This window comes from Vidua chalybeata, chromosome 8 (assembly GCF_026979565.1).
Source record: "Vidua chalybeata isolate OUT-0048 chromosome 8, bVidCha1 merged haplotype, whole genome shotgun sequence".
Taxonomy (NCBI): Eukaryota; Metazoa; Chordata; class Aves; order Passeriformes; family Viduidae; genus Vidua; species Vidua chalybeata.
Window position 1 is genome coordinate 207,324 of NC_071537.1, and position 13,270 is coordinate 220,593.

General features: G+C 40.1%; 1 protein-coding gene across 4 annotated transcripts in view; it reads right to left on the reverse strand.

Annotated features, from left to right (window-relative positions):
- Positions 1-837: 837 nt before the first annotated feature.
- INPP5A (inositol polyphosphate-5-phosphatase A) overlaps positions 838-13,270 on the reverse strand; it is a 188,993-nt gene continuing 176,560 nt past the window's right edge. Inside the window, exons 13-16 of one of the 4 annotated variants that reach the window (XM_053948880.1) lie at positions 8,031-8,142; positions 3,791-3,859; positions 2,578-2,614; positions 2,286-2,428 (exon numbers count right to left, since the gene is read on the reverse strand). In XM_053948880.1, coding sequence (XP_053804855.1) covers positions 2,379-2,428; positions 2,578-2,614; positions 3,791-3,859; positions 8,031-8,142 — 268 coding nt within the window. In that variant the 3' untranslated portion in view covers positions 2,286-2,378. Of the gene's footprint in view, positions 2,429-2,526; positions 2,615-3,790; positions 3,860-8,030; positions 8,143-11,622; positions 11,696-13,270 lie in introns of those variants that run through there. The other 3 variants (XM_053948881.1, XM_053948879.1, XM_053948882.1) reach the window with 3 other exon arrangements.

Sequence of the window (13,270 nt, forward strand, 5' to 3'; positions counted from 1 at the left end):
ACGCGGAGACCGGATCGGTGTTCGGGCTCCTGAGGGGAAGTGGCTGGATAAAAGCACCTGCGCTCGAGGCTAGTCATTCCCACCTGCCTCTTCCCAAAGTTCTTAAACGAAATGAGCTCCGAGGGGGCGTTACGGGAGAAGCAGGCTCCGAGGCACCGCAGGACTGACAGCCCGGAGACACGGCCCTGGGCAGAGGGGGAGCTGACAGGACCCGTCCCCATCCTGGGCCAGAGCCCGCCGCTCCTGGGCTGTCCGGCGCTGCGGCGGGGTGTCCGCTGGCATCGGCCTGGCTCGGCTCACCCCGTGCCCCTGGATTCGGTCCGGGGCTGTTAAAATGTGGAAGTTGCGTTTCATGAATTTCTGAGGGTTCAATTCGTAGCATTCTCAGTAGCTCACCCCGGCAGGTGACCGGTGCAGCCTGCAACCCCGGGAAGGTTTGGGCCCCGGACGACCTGCGGTTGGAGGCTACAGGGAGTTCACCGTACTCGGGCCCCCGTCCCTGCTGGAAAAGGCTGGAGAGGTTTCTTCTGAAGCTTGGGATAATCACAAAGGAGTTTATGGTGGCACATTTACTGACTTGCTGAGGACTAGCATCTTATGAACAGCTTGTAAAGCTGCATCACCTTCCTCTTATCAGGGCTCCCATACCAGCTCCTCAGTGCCTTTTACTCGGTTTGTATTGTGTTTTGATTAACACCAGAACTGCATCCTAGTGTAGAAGTTTTCATGTGAAAAATACCCTTGTTGCTTGGCAGATTCAAAGGTATCTCAATAAGAAATGTGACAATTTAAGAATTTCCCTGTAATCACCAAATGAAAGGGGCAGACACAGCCATGTTCACCATGATTAGTTTTATTGCTTGAGAACCAGAGTACTCATTTCTAAAGGCCTTCAGAGTTATCATGAGTTGAGTTCGCTTAAATAGAATTACTGTGTGGTTATAATGCAACATGGCACAGTAACAATACAGAGCTGCAGACACCCTTTGGGCAACAAAACTTGCTATAAACTGGGCTGTACTGTTGAGAAAACTCTGCAAGCGGATATCAAATCATTTCCAATGGTAGTGATTTATACCAAAATCAAGCATCAATCTAATGCCATCACGCAGTCCATGAACTCTGTAGTGTTCTAAATTAAATCAATAAAACATACATTTGTGTTTCATCAACAGACTCCCTAATCACCTTTTAATGTTGTATTTAGTGGTGGGAGGAAAATGTCTGTAACAAGACTATATTGTAGGCTGCACTGAGCTACTAACCAGGAAAATTTACAGTTGGGTTGATGGTTGTTTTTTTTTTTTTTTTTTAAATACTGTATAAATACAGTCTGTGTCCAATACAGTTGCTACTTGAAGCGACTATGATTTTCTTCTCCCGTATTGTTATTGTTTCAATATAGAATATGGCACCATGAAACAGTAACAAAAGATGGACAAAAACAGTTTACAAAATTCTGGAAAGTTACACCCAAACCTAGCTAAGAACTTCACATTCAATCCTTAATATTATATAGAAAGAAGAGATTATAGGAGTAACAAAGTGAAACTGCTAATATATGTGCTATATAGTATGCTATATATCTGTATCCAGGATGGCACTGCTATATATTATTTATTATATAAATGTTGGTTGTTGATGTACACTTAAACTAAACCTGCTAAGACTCCAATACTTACTGCTGATATGGCACTCTCAAGCATTCATACTGGAAAGTATATTTAGCATAAGTTTTGGTCAGGTTTATAAATTATTTATATATCTGTGTATATATACACATACATACATATATATATACACACACATATATGTATGTATAGAAAGCAGCTGCTGTGTGATTCAAAAACCATGTAACATGGCAGTATAGTAAATAAAATGAGAAAAAAAATTAAAAAATTAAAACAAAAATGCTAAAACTAAAACACAAACCATTAGCCTTGGTCAAAAAAGAAAATACCATTTAAAACCACCAATATCTCTATCTATACAATCCAATGTACAAAATCCCAAAGTGGTAAAGGTATATAATGGGTATGATACCTTTAAAACTTTATAATATGCTGAAATAGCTTTTCCACATTGACAAACACTTATTAAAAGTTGAAAGTTGTGAAATCTAGAATACATAACATATCTGCTGTCTATTTAGAGTTTTGGCAACAGAACTGTGACATATATATAAAAAATAATTCCACATTTCTACTTGATGTCACATGAACATACAAGACAGTGAGGTATGTGAGGCGTCTCTTGAACAGAGTCCAGATGCTGAAGCATAGTGTACGATCAGCAGTCTAAAAATGTGGCACTCAGGACTGGATTTATCAATACAGCTGTTAGGATTACAGATTTCAGTGTGCTGCCTTCCCTCCTGGCTACAGTGTGGTTTCACGGAAAATCTTCTCACTTCGTAGGCATCTTTTTCCTGTTGCAGAATTGGCATTTTTTAAAAAAGAAAGATAAACACAGGGGAAATGATGTAGAAAATGTAATAGAAATGTAAAGAAAAAAGATGATATTTACCACCACATCACTGCACGACACAACACTTGTGCACATTTGCAATAGGTTTACCTGCCCCAGCAGCTATTCGAAAGGACAGGAACACAGGCTGCAGCAAGTTAGGGAAAAATAGAAGTTACATGTTTGAAACATACGTGGTTTTTTTTTTTTTTTCTTTTTAGTCAGTAGTAAATATAACAAAAAATTCTCTATGACTGGAACCAACATGTTGCAACAAGTTTTTGAATTAATCTAATTACAAAATGCACAAGGGAACAACATCATCTCCTCACAGATTTCTGCTCCCATTGAAACTTAAGGGAAAATTTTCCACAGACTTCTGTGGGAAGAGGTTCAGGTACCATACACATCTCCCTTTTGTAACAGTGCCGCACCACCTTGGTGATGAAGGAAACAAAAACTGCTGTTTCTGAACTGGCTGACCCAGAGCTTCTTGTTTACTGGATAAGTTAGTAAGTTGCTCTATTTTAAAACCTTGGATGATTCTAGACCAAATGCCTTAAGTGCATTTTTCCTTAGAAAATAATTCTCTGACCATGGAATTAAATAGGGGTATGCATTTGTGAGTTCAGATTTGCATGTACACATGCATCCACACATACAATTACCCACTATCCCTCTCTGAATTATCATTCAAGAGCCTCAATGCTGTTTTTAGATAGGCTTTCAGAGGTTACCTCCTACTCCTCAATTGGCTTTTTTCAAGGAAAGGAAATACTTTTTTGTATGTTTTATTCTATTTCTAACTTAGGTTTCCATCTGGTATCTTCAGAAAAGAAGACCATAGAATTCAGGTATTTTATTAATTTAAGCAACTGGTATTTATTTATTTATAATTCTTTATCGTTTCTCTATATTATTTTTATCACTTGTTGTTTGAACATGGAACTGCCAATATGTTCTTTTACTAATAAGCATCTATGCATCAACCTAGTTGAAGCTATGCTTTGAAAGCATAGTTGATAACCCAATGAAATCACTTGTGTTCTGCTAGAAGAGTTTTAAGTGCACAGATGGCTGCTCCTCTTCGCTTGCATCGTACCCTGCTTTCATTCTAGCACCTGTCCTGTTCTTTGATTTCATACAAGCAGCCATTCTGATAGACAGACTGGCTGCAGCTGAATTCGACTTTGAAACATTTTCAAGGTATTACTTAAAAATAGGGCAGAGATATAGCTGAATTACAATTAGTAGAACCTAGTGCATACATTCTCCTTCCTAATTAAAAAAAAAAAGAAGATAAAAGACTAAAATATTTAATTACCTTGTGATCCCCCATGCAGACATTTGGCCCAATGTGGTCATATATTACTATCTTCTCATCATTTTCTGACTAGTTAAAAAAAACCAGAAAACAACAGAACAATAGTCAGTCCAAGAATTCTCCAGATTACACACACAGAAGGAACATTGGAAATATTGTGCAAATAGGTGAAACCAGTTTCTGAATGAGGTGATATTAACACATGTTCGTTTGGCTCCTCCAGAGAAAGGATGTGTAAAACAAACTTTTATGCCCAGTACTGCTTGCAGTAATTTGTGCAGTTTGCCTGCATAAAAAAAACCCCTGAGATCTCTGTGCCTCCTCTCTGCTGATGGGATCTTGGGAAACATTCATGGCTAACGCTGCACTAAGTGAAATGAGTGACTTGTAGTTGCATTCCAGGCTTCTGCTGCAAAGTGTAGCAAGCACATTTGGCCAGTCCTTTTTTAAGAACAACACAATTTTTATTGAATTAGGTGAGATAAATGTTCTTTGAATTAAATGCAATCCATGTTGCCTTATAACAGCATTTGATTTCATCATATAGAGGATTTTAAATGTTCAGAGAGATGAATTATTATTTTCAGGTTATGAGTATAATCTTTAACCATTTCTCTGAGATAAATTTCTTCATCTGAAAAAAAGCATTCAGTGATTTTAAGAAAAGCAGCAAATGACGGATGACATTCCTCCGGTCTCCATTATGAATTGCTTTCATTTTGTTCCATGTTGAACTTTACCCTTATACACTGACTTCTTTAGCATTTTTATCTTAATGAATAATAAAATGTACTCATCTTTCTGCCATTTGCAATAAATGTGATTTGGAGGAACTATTTTGATTCTCTAGCACAGTACTTCAGGAATAAATACAAATACATTGCCATACAAAATGATTTCTTATTGTGCTAAACAATTTCTATAAGCTAATTAAATCTGTAATCCGCACACTCTCCAGTCTCTAATGCAATTGTAGATTGCTTTAAACTAGTTGGCGATACTAATTTATTTTGTAGGAAACAGCCAAGACTTTCTCATCTGTAATCAGTCAAGTTTGACTGGGCAATAACTTTATATAAACAGTAGCATTTAGAACGATAAAGTTAAAACTGAATTATCTTTAATGCAGTAAGGAAGCTTAAGGTCAGATTTACTTTACAGCATGGTTGTCTGCCAAAAATATAAAAACATAACCTTCTGCATTGTATGCATGAGCACTTTCCAATATTTCAAGATCATAATGCCACCAGCATCGGAAGTGGGGATACATTCATCAAAAGCGACTTGATAATTTACAAAGGCAGCATAAAATTGTGGATTTTCAACTGCATAATCTTTAGACAGATAAACAAATTACAGCAGCGCACAAGCAGAAACAATATACACTTGGCTGAGCATTCATTACTTCATGCGATCAGGCATCAGCGCAGCTCCTGAGCAGTGGGCAACCTTTGGTGGTTTAGGGCTCAGGAAGCATAAAATAACATGATGGTGAGGTAACCGACCATGGCATGATAGATGATGTTGCATGAAAGCTGTTTACAGCCCCATGTCAGTACAATCTGTAATGCCTACTGTGTAGCTGAACACACTGTACAGTGGCAATTTGTGCACCCTGTCCTTTCTTTACCTAGGATTTAAATGCAGATTTACTACAGATTTACTGCAGTTTTTGTTTGAAATAAAATACAGAATTGCCTAGGCAGAAAAAGAAACACTTTAATTGCCTATAAGAAAAATTAATACAGCAAAAAATTATCTGAATAAGAATATTAGATAGATAGTTACAACTGAAAAAAGTCTTCAAAAGTTCATATACATTTTTATTTTAAGGATTTGTTACAGTGTAATCAGTTAATTAAAATTTGCTTTTGCTTTCTTCAGAGTTCCTTTTAAAGCTTTAAAATATATGTCTCTGCAGTGGAGTAAATTCTCAGTCAAGGCCAACACTGCTTCTTGTGTAGAACCACAGAAACCTGTAGGGTCATTTTGCCCTTTCCTCTATCAGTTTGGCATTCTTTTCTGATGACTGTTCTCATTAGGTTCTATGGGCCAGAATGCTGGTTTGGCTTTGAGCTGGATAAGCGAACTCCTGTGTTGGTACAGACTCACTGAGTTAAAGCCCAGTCTGGCCTCAGCAGCACCTGTCACTTTGCATACGAGCTTCTGGAGAGGTCCCAAACTGCCTGACCCAAATTTGCAAATGCAAAGCTCCAGTGACAGAGTTATGTGCACTTTTAAAGGTGAGTTTTGAAGGATCCAGCTGATGGGGTTTCTGTTACACGGAGACTGGAAATTGTAACTGACCTCACAGTTACAAACTTCTTCAGTGCTCTAACTTTGTTTTCCCTTGTTTAATCTTCTCCCATTATATCCAAGTTATAGCCCTCTAGATAATCAGAAAGAATTCCTTTCCCTCTGTACTGTTTACACTCTTCAAGCTTTTGTGTACACATCTATCTCCTTATTCATAGCTTTAAAAAAAAAAATCTTCCCTCATTGGCCAGTCTTTTCATGGTTTTAATCCTTTGTTCTTTAGGAATTTCATGGTCACCAAGCACTGTCAGTAACATTTTGGGTAAACTCTCATTTTTTGGCATGATATTTTTGTATAAGAAAAACAAATAACACTGATTTTGACATTACTATTTGACTATAAAGCCTGTATTGCCCTTAGGCATCACTTTTTTTTACTGAATACTGCATTGTCTAAAATTTTGGGTGAAATTTTATGATGTCATGCAGACACTTTTTACACATTAGAACATGTGAGGAAGTGCATCGACTTGAAATTCGAGTATCTGTGGAAAACATGTTCCCAGCCTTTCAGTGAATTATATACTGCAAAGCAAACAGTCTAATCACGAGATAAATAACCCCAATGAGAGAGAAAAAGAAGGTTATAAACTTCAGGTGAGCAACTTTCAAGGGTGTAATTAATTTAAACTTGAAAAAAAAAAGCCAAGAAGCTATAGAACATTGATTTATTAGAAGATTATTTTCTGTAATTCACTCCCACTAAACTGCATTAATTATACAGGAGCACACAGACAGACACATGACTTTTGGCAACTTTGGGTTCAGTAAGTGCTAGAGTCATACAGTGTGGCCAGCCAAGACAACCTCACTGCAGCACATCCATTTATACAGCCGCCCCTGGCCACCGCCAGCTGGCCAGCTCAGAACAGGGAGAAGTGGGAGAGATCTCCATCACCTCCCCATTCCCTGATCTGCTCTTGGCCCTCCTGAGCAGCCAGCCACCAGCCTCAGCAGGACGGGGTCTAGGTGCAGCAGCACGCACACAGGGACAGAGGCACTGGGAACTGGCACAGGTAACAGCTGACCCGGCCCAGTGCTCCCAGGAAAAGGAGGGCAGAGTGGAACAAGAAGGAGAGAGCAAATGACAGAAAAGAAAAATGGAAGGCTCCTGAACCATATTTAGATCATTTAACCTTGGATAGAACATCACCAGCTAACCCTAACCCTCTCTATAAGTACTAAATCCCAAGAGGAATTGTATGTTCTAAAAATGTTGCACAAGCTTATCGCTAAAGCTCTAATGGAATGTCTAAATTCAGGCACCTAGTTGGTTTACCAAAGTTAGGAGCCTACCTGCTGGAGACTATCCTCATTCAGGGGACAGGGATAGATTTGGCCTACATAGGATCTGACATATTCTTGGGAGTACCTTAGGAAATCTACCACTCTGGTAACTCAGGTGCCTCCAGTTGCTGCTGTACAGGCTTTTCTCTCAATTGTGTGACTCCTCAGCCACTAGCCACTTGTACCTGCTCTTGTCTGCATCCCTGCTGAATCGTTGGTAGGGGCAGTGTTGCTGCTTATGTCACTGTAGGGTGGACTGGGCTGGGGGACTAATGGGGACTTTTTATAGGGGCTTTTTTATTTTCTGTCACTCTCTTTAAAGCAAGCAGTTAGTCTCCCAGTGCTGTGCATCCCTGCACAGAAGAGGCACAGGACAGAAGACAGTCAGTTATCACTGGCAGCTCAGATACCAAAAGAAGTGCTTGTGAAAGCTCATCTTTTAGTCACCGTCAGCAGGTTTATGGGGACAAATCCCCCTTCATAGGTGTAAAGCACTGGAGGCACACCCCTCCATTTACTACCATGGTCTGCTGTCTCCAGCTTGGCAAACTCAAGGGCAGAGTCTTCCACTCACACCTGCCTTTGGTGCAGATAAATGCAGTGTGGAGGCACTGGGGGGCTGCAGGTCTGTACTTACTTTCAGAATGAGCTCCTTGGCTGAATGGGACATCAGGATTCTGTCGCACCAGGCTGGACATCTCGTGTTCATGTACTGCCTTCCCTGGCTAGAGTCCTCGCTGTAGGGATAACTGCAAACAAATCCCATCCACAACCATCAGTGACTCTTGGCAAAGCAGACTGACACCTCTGGCTCAAAGGGCCATACCACTTACAAAATGTCACTGTTAAAAAGCAGCTCTTCCAGACACCTTTTTTCCCCCCTCCTCCCTCTTTCCTTTTCATGTGCACTTTTTCTATGTCTCTTCTCAGATCTACAACTCTACTGCACAGTTAAGAAGTTAAGATACACAGTTTCAAAACTCTCACCTCCTACCTTGTGTTTTTGCATGTGAGAGTGTTCAGAGTGCTGGGACCACTGCAGCTGTACACAAACCTCTCCTGTATGGATTCTTTAAGGGTGACAGAAAGGAAGACAGGACAAGACAGCAGGCTTTGCAGGAGATTTCTTCAGAACCAAGGAATCAGGAATGTGGTTTAAAGAAAATTATGCTGACTACATAAGATCCCATACCTATGAAATTGTGTTAACGAAAAGTATATTATTTTGTAAAGACATCTCAAATAGAAGCAGATTAAATAGTAGTTACACTCTGGGGCCATCATAAACATGCTATGACATCTCCAGTGCATTCTAACTTAGCTTTAAAGGGCAAGAGAAAGTGTTTATTTTAATCCACAGAATATAACTAGAGGTAACACACCTGTGTGAGCCCATGGGCTGAGATCAGGGCTGAAGCACCTGAAGGGCAACCTCTGGCTCAACCTCAATAAGCTGAGGCCAGAATTTTTCTGTCTCATCCAAATCCTGTCATCAGTTTACTAAGACAGAACTTTGCATTTGATGATGGCTCACCACACTGTAAGGCCCGCTGTTTTCTTAGACCATTTCCAAAATGGCATGTAGGAGTAGCTAAGAAGGGGTTTTGGAGAAATCCAGAGGGTTTGTGACAGGCTCAACTTCTTGAATACTGGGCCTGAATTAACTGAAGTCTGCCCTTGATAAAACTCTTAAAACTCCCAAACATCTACGTATGTATGTGTGAGTGTATTTGAAATGACATTTGCATTTTATTCTGCTCCTCACTGAATTAATAAAGGAAATACTAAGGTTTTTCTGATATGTGTCTTAAAATAAAATTTCTGGTATTGTAAAAAAAGGGTTTGCATGCTTGAAGAGAAACTTATTTACCATCCTGCTTGGTGTGATACTCTGAAACAGAGACATACAGCTCTCTACCAAATGGATTTACAAGCTACACTGCCATTAAAAAGATTAGCCATGGCAAACATCCAAGAAAAGTGTACTGAATGTATTGGAACAAACCAGTGATCTCAGTACGTTTTCCACCTCATCAAACCTAACAAGACTCATTTTCAAAACATATTATGAGAATTCAATTTGCTGCTCCACTGACATACAGAAGTACAGCTTATTTCTGAGTGTCTGTGAAATATTTTGATGATGTAATACTATATTGGTAGTAGAAGCTCTTTGTCTGCAACTTAAGGGTTGACTTTTTCTCATAACCTCTTACTTTACTTATTCCAGAACCCCACATAACTGAAGCTACTTTTTATGACATAAAGGTATAAGAATCATGACATAAAGGTATAAGAATCAATCACATTTCATATAATCCTTCCTTTTACAGCATTAACTGTATGGCTTTTGAAATATGATGTTCTGTACCTGGAATGATCTGTGACTGCTATGTGTTAGAGCATTAAATCCTAGAACCTATATTCTATTAAATGGTATTTATCAATTTGCTTTATTTATCTTAATGCTTTCATAGGGTGAAAACTTCTGCCTATTTTTCAAAGTCCTTAGCACTGATCACCCAGTCAAAAGTTACTGTAAGTTTACAAGTGCCTTTGGCAAATCAGATTTCTAATGGCTGGGACAGAGATGAAAACAAATGCTGCAAAATTGTCCAGACAAAATGGCCTGTAGGTAATAATTTAATATAATAAAGTGAGGCAAACTCTTCTTTTTATAAGAAAGAATCCTTTGAAGGAAGCAGGAAGCATGGAGTGCTCTGTCTCACTGCACTCCAATGAATAAAGCTCCCTCCCTTCATCCTCTCTGGCGTGTGGAAGTCCTAATCTCAGTGAAATGCTGACACTAACATAATAAAAAATCCTAACAAGATGCATGCCCCCAAAACTGGGAGAACTATTAGCTCTCCTCCTTCATGCTCTAGAGGGGTCACACTTTGGAATAAGCAAAATTCTTTTGTACATGGGCTCAAATAGTGGCCATAGTTGGATATGACTCAAAATTCTCATGAGGGATTCTTTTTTTTGTGACTTTCTGGGTTGTAGGGCTATTTTAGTTAAATATATGCCACTGATCTTAAGTAGATTTTAGCAAATAGGAGTTCTATTAGAGGTTTCTGGAATATAACTGTTATTGAAGAAGATTTTGTGAAACATGCTGCTGAATGTATGCTATTCCAGAGCAAAACGTTTCAAAGTTAGTATACCATATGCCTCAGAAGTTGTCTCCATCATCCTGTTCCATAGCTAAGTGAACAGTGGCATGAAAGTAGTGTGACTGCTTCCAGAATCATCTGCATGTGAACTCTGAAGATTTAGCTTGCTTGGTGTGTTTTTAAGGGTCCTATCCCCAAGGATACTCTAGTGTCTTACATAATGTTACTTCCTTTGGATGTCTTCTCCCCAGCTGATCAGATTTAAACCAAGTCAAGAGTAGCAATGGAAGGAGGAGCAGACAGATGCACAGGTGTTTTAGGAAGGATGACAGCTCTGATGCAGCCAAAACAGAAGGATGTTGCAGAATCAAAGACTTAGGGAAAACACCCAAAGTCTCAGAAGCAGCTGCTGAGGTAGCACTTGTTTCAGACTCAGCCCCTGGCGCCCCACACTCGGGGCCGAAAACACAACGCTGTCCTGTCTGCCTGCCCCACACAGCCACTGCCTGAGAGCACTGACCCATGGCACGACTCAGGAAACTGGAAAATACCATCCCATGGTGGGACCCAGAAACTGGAAAATACCATCCCATGGTGGGACCCAGAAACTGGAAAATACCATCCCATGGTGGGACCCAGAAACTGGAAAATACTTCCACCTGCTGCAGTGGGGACCCAAGACACAAGTGTGCCAATACACGCTTCTACCTGACCGTTCACTTTTCATTCTTTCTAAGCTGGCTTCATGATTTCCCTTCTCTTTTCCTTCCTCTCAACCCCACTTCTTGACTGCTTTTTTGCCTCTTGTTATAGTCTCTTAAAAATTACTGTAAATTTAAGCTTGTGTGCATGCAAAAAGCAGAACTATTCTCATAATACCCATCTTTCAAAAGACATTAGGAATAAGACTGTCTATGATCAAGGGCAGTAAGATAGATTTGTTTTGCTGATCTCCGGCCTCTTTTCAAAACTTACTTAGTAATTCTAGTCAATAGATTTTCTGATTTGTGAGTTGTAGAAATAATTTCAGATTTGATAAAAACAACTGCAGGTTTGATAAAAAGAAAGTCAAGGAGTCAATACCAAATAATCAAAAGTTTGAAATTCCAGTACCAGTCTCCTGGTGGGGAAGTATTGTGCCATTCTTCTGTGCTTCCATCATTAGTCTTGACTACCAGGACAATGACTGTGGCAGAGAAAAAGGGAAAACCAGCTTTCCCTATCCCAATAACTAGACAGGAAAGAATGTATTATTTTTTCCTTTCATTAGCATTCTGCCTCAATCACAATCTACCTTGTGTAATACACAGAAAACAGGGATCTTGAGAATGAATAGGGAGTGCTCATGTAAAAATGATGACATAACAGATAGAGGCCTCTAGGTACCACTGAAACATAAATGATAAATAGATATAATGCTAACACATACAGGTGCTAGAGGTAAGGTAAGGATGTACACAGTTCCATAGTATTCTGTACAGTTACACACTTTTTTATACACACTATATTACATCTTTTTAAAAATACAATAGGGAAATGGGGAATTCCCTGTGGAACAAATTTTATGCCCTATTTAAAACAGTGGAAAAGGTCTTAGGAATTTAGGACCTTAGCCTAAAGAACTTAACTCATGTTAGCAGGGTAATTAATAGCAAAAAGTGACTGTTATTCTTTGTGTATTTCAGCCAGAATTACACAAAATACACTTTGACTGTGCATGTTCCTGGATGATGCACAGACAGGCAGTTCTGGAGCATCCATGTGAAAAGCTTGCACAATTTATTTCCAATTGTTTAGGACTTACTCTTTCTGAAGATGCAGCTTCTAGCTGCTTTTCCATCCTATTTCACGAACTTCTGTTTCAGTTGCACTTATTTAATCAGGATTACTGTCAGGTAGGTTTTCTGAATAAAACTTCTAGCAACATCATTAATATAATGTTCAATACTGTTGAAATTTAACCAAACACTTTGATGAATTGCTAACTTACTCTGTTAATAAGGAGCAGGCCATCCAATGAACTACTGTTGTCACAGTCAATAAGGATGAGAACTACTTGGCAATTGTTTGGGGAAAATAAACCATTAAGAGGGTCAGTAAAATCAGAGCACTACTACTGTTGACAGGTATTGTCAGACATGATTAGACACCTTTACAAAAATGCTCACTGCAGGGTGAAAAGTCGTTCGACATCATAAACCATCCTGTCAGCAGTGCCTCAACTCAAAACACAAGCCAACAATGCTGTGTATATAAATGTCTCCTTAACTGGCATTTCCAGTTAGGAAAAACGCTCCTAATGAACTCTTCTTGTGTGCAAGCATGGATAAAATCTGTTAGTGAGATAGGTGAAATGTACTTTCCAACAGGACAATTCATTCCCTCTGGAGGGCTGTTACCTGCAGCTGCCACAGGCAGTGTCCTCCGGCACGTGCGGCACCCGCGTGGGACGTGCTGGAACACCCTGTGCTGGGACACCCTGTGCTGGGACACCCTGTGCTGTGCTGGGACACCCAGTGCTGGGACACCCTGTGCTGGGACACCCTGTGCTGGGACAGCCAGTGCTGGGACACCCTGTGCTGTGCTGGGACACCCAGTGCTGGGACACCCTGTGCTGGGACACCCTGTGCTGTGCTGGGACACCCTGTGCTGGGACACCCAGTGCTGGGACACCCTGTGCTGGGACACCATGTGCTGTGCTGGGACACCCAGTGCTGGGACACCCTGTGCTGGGACACCCTGTGCTGGGACAGCCAGTGCT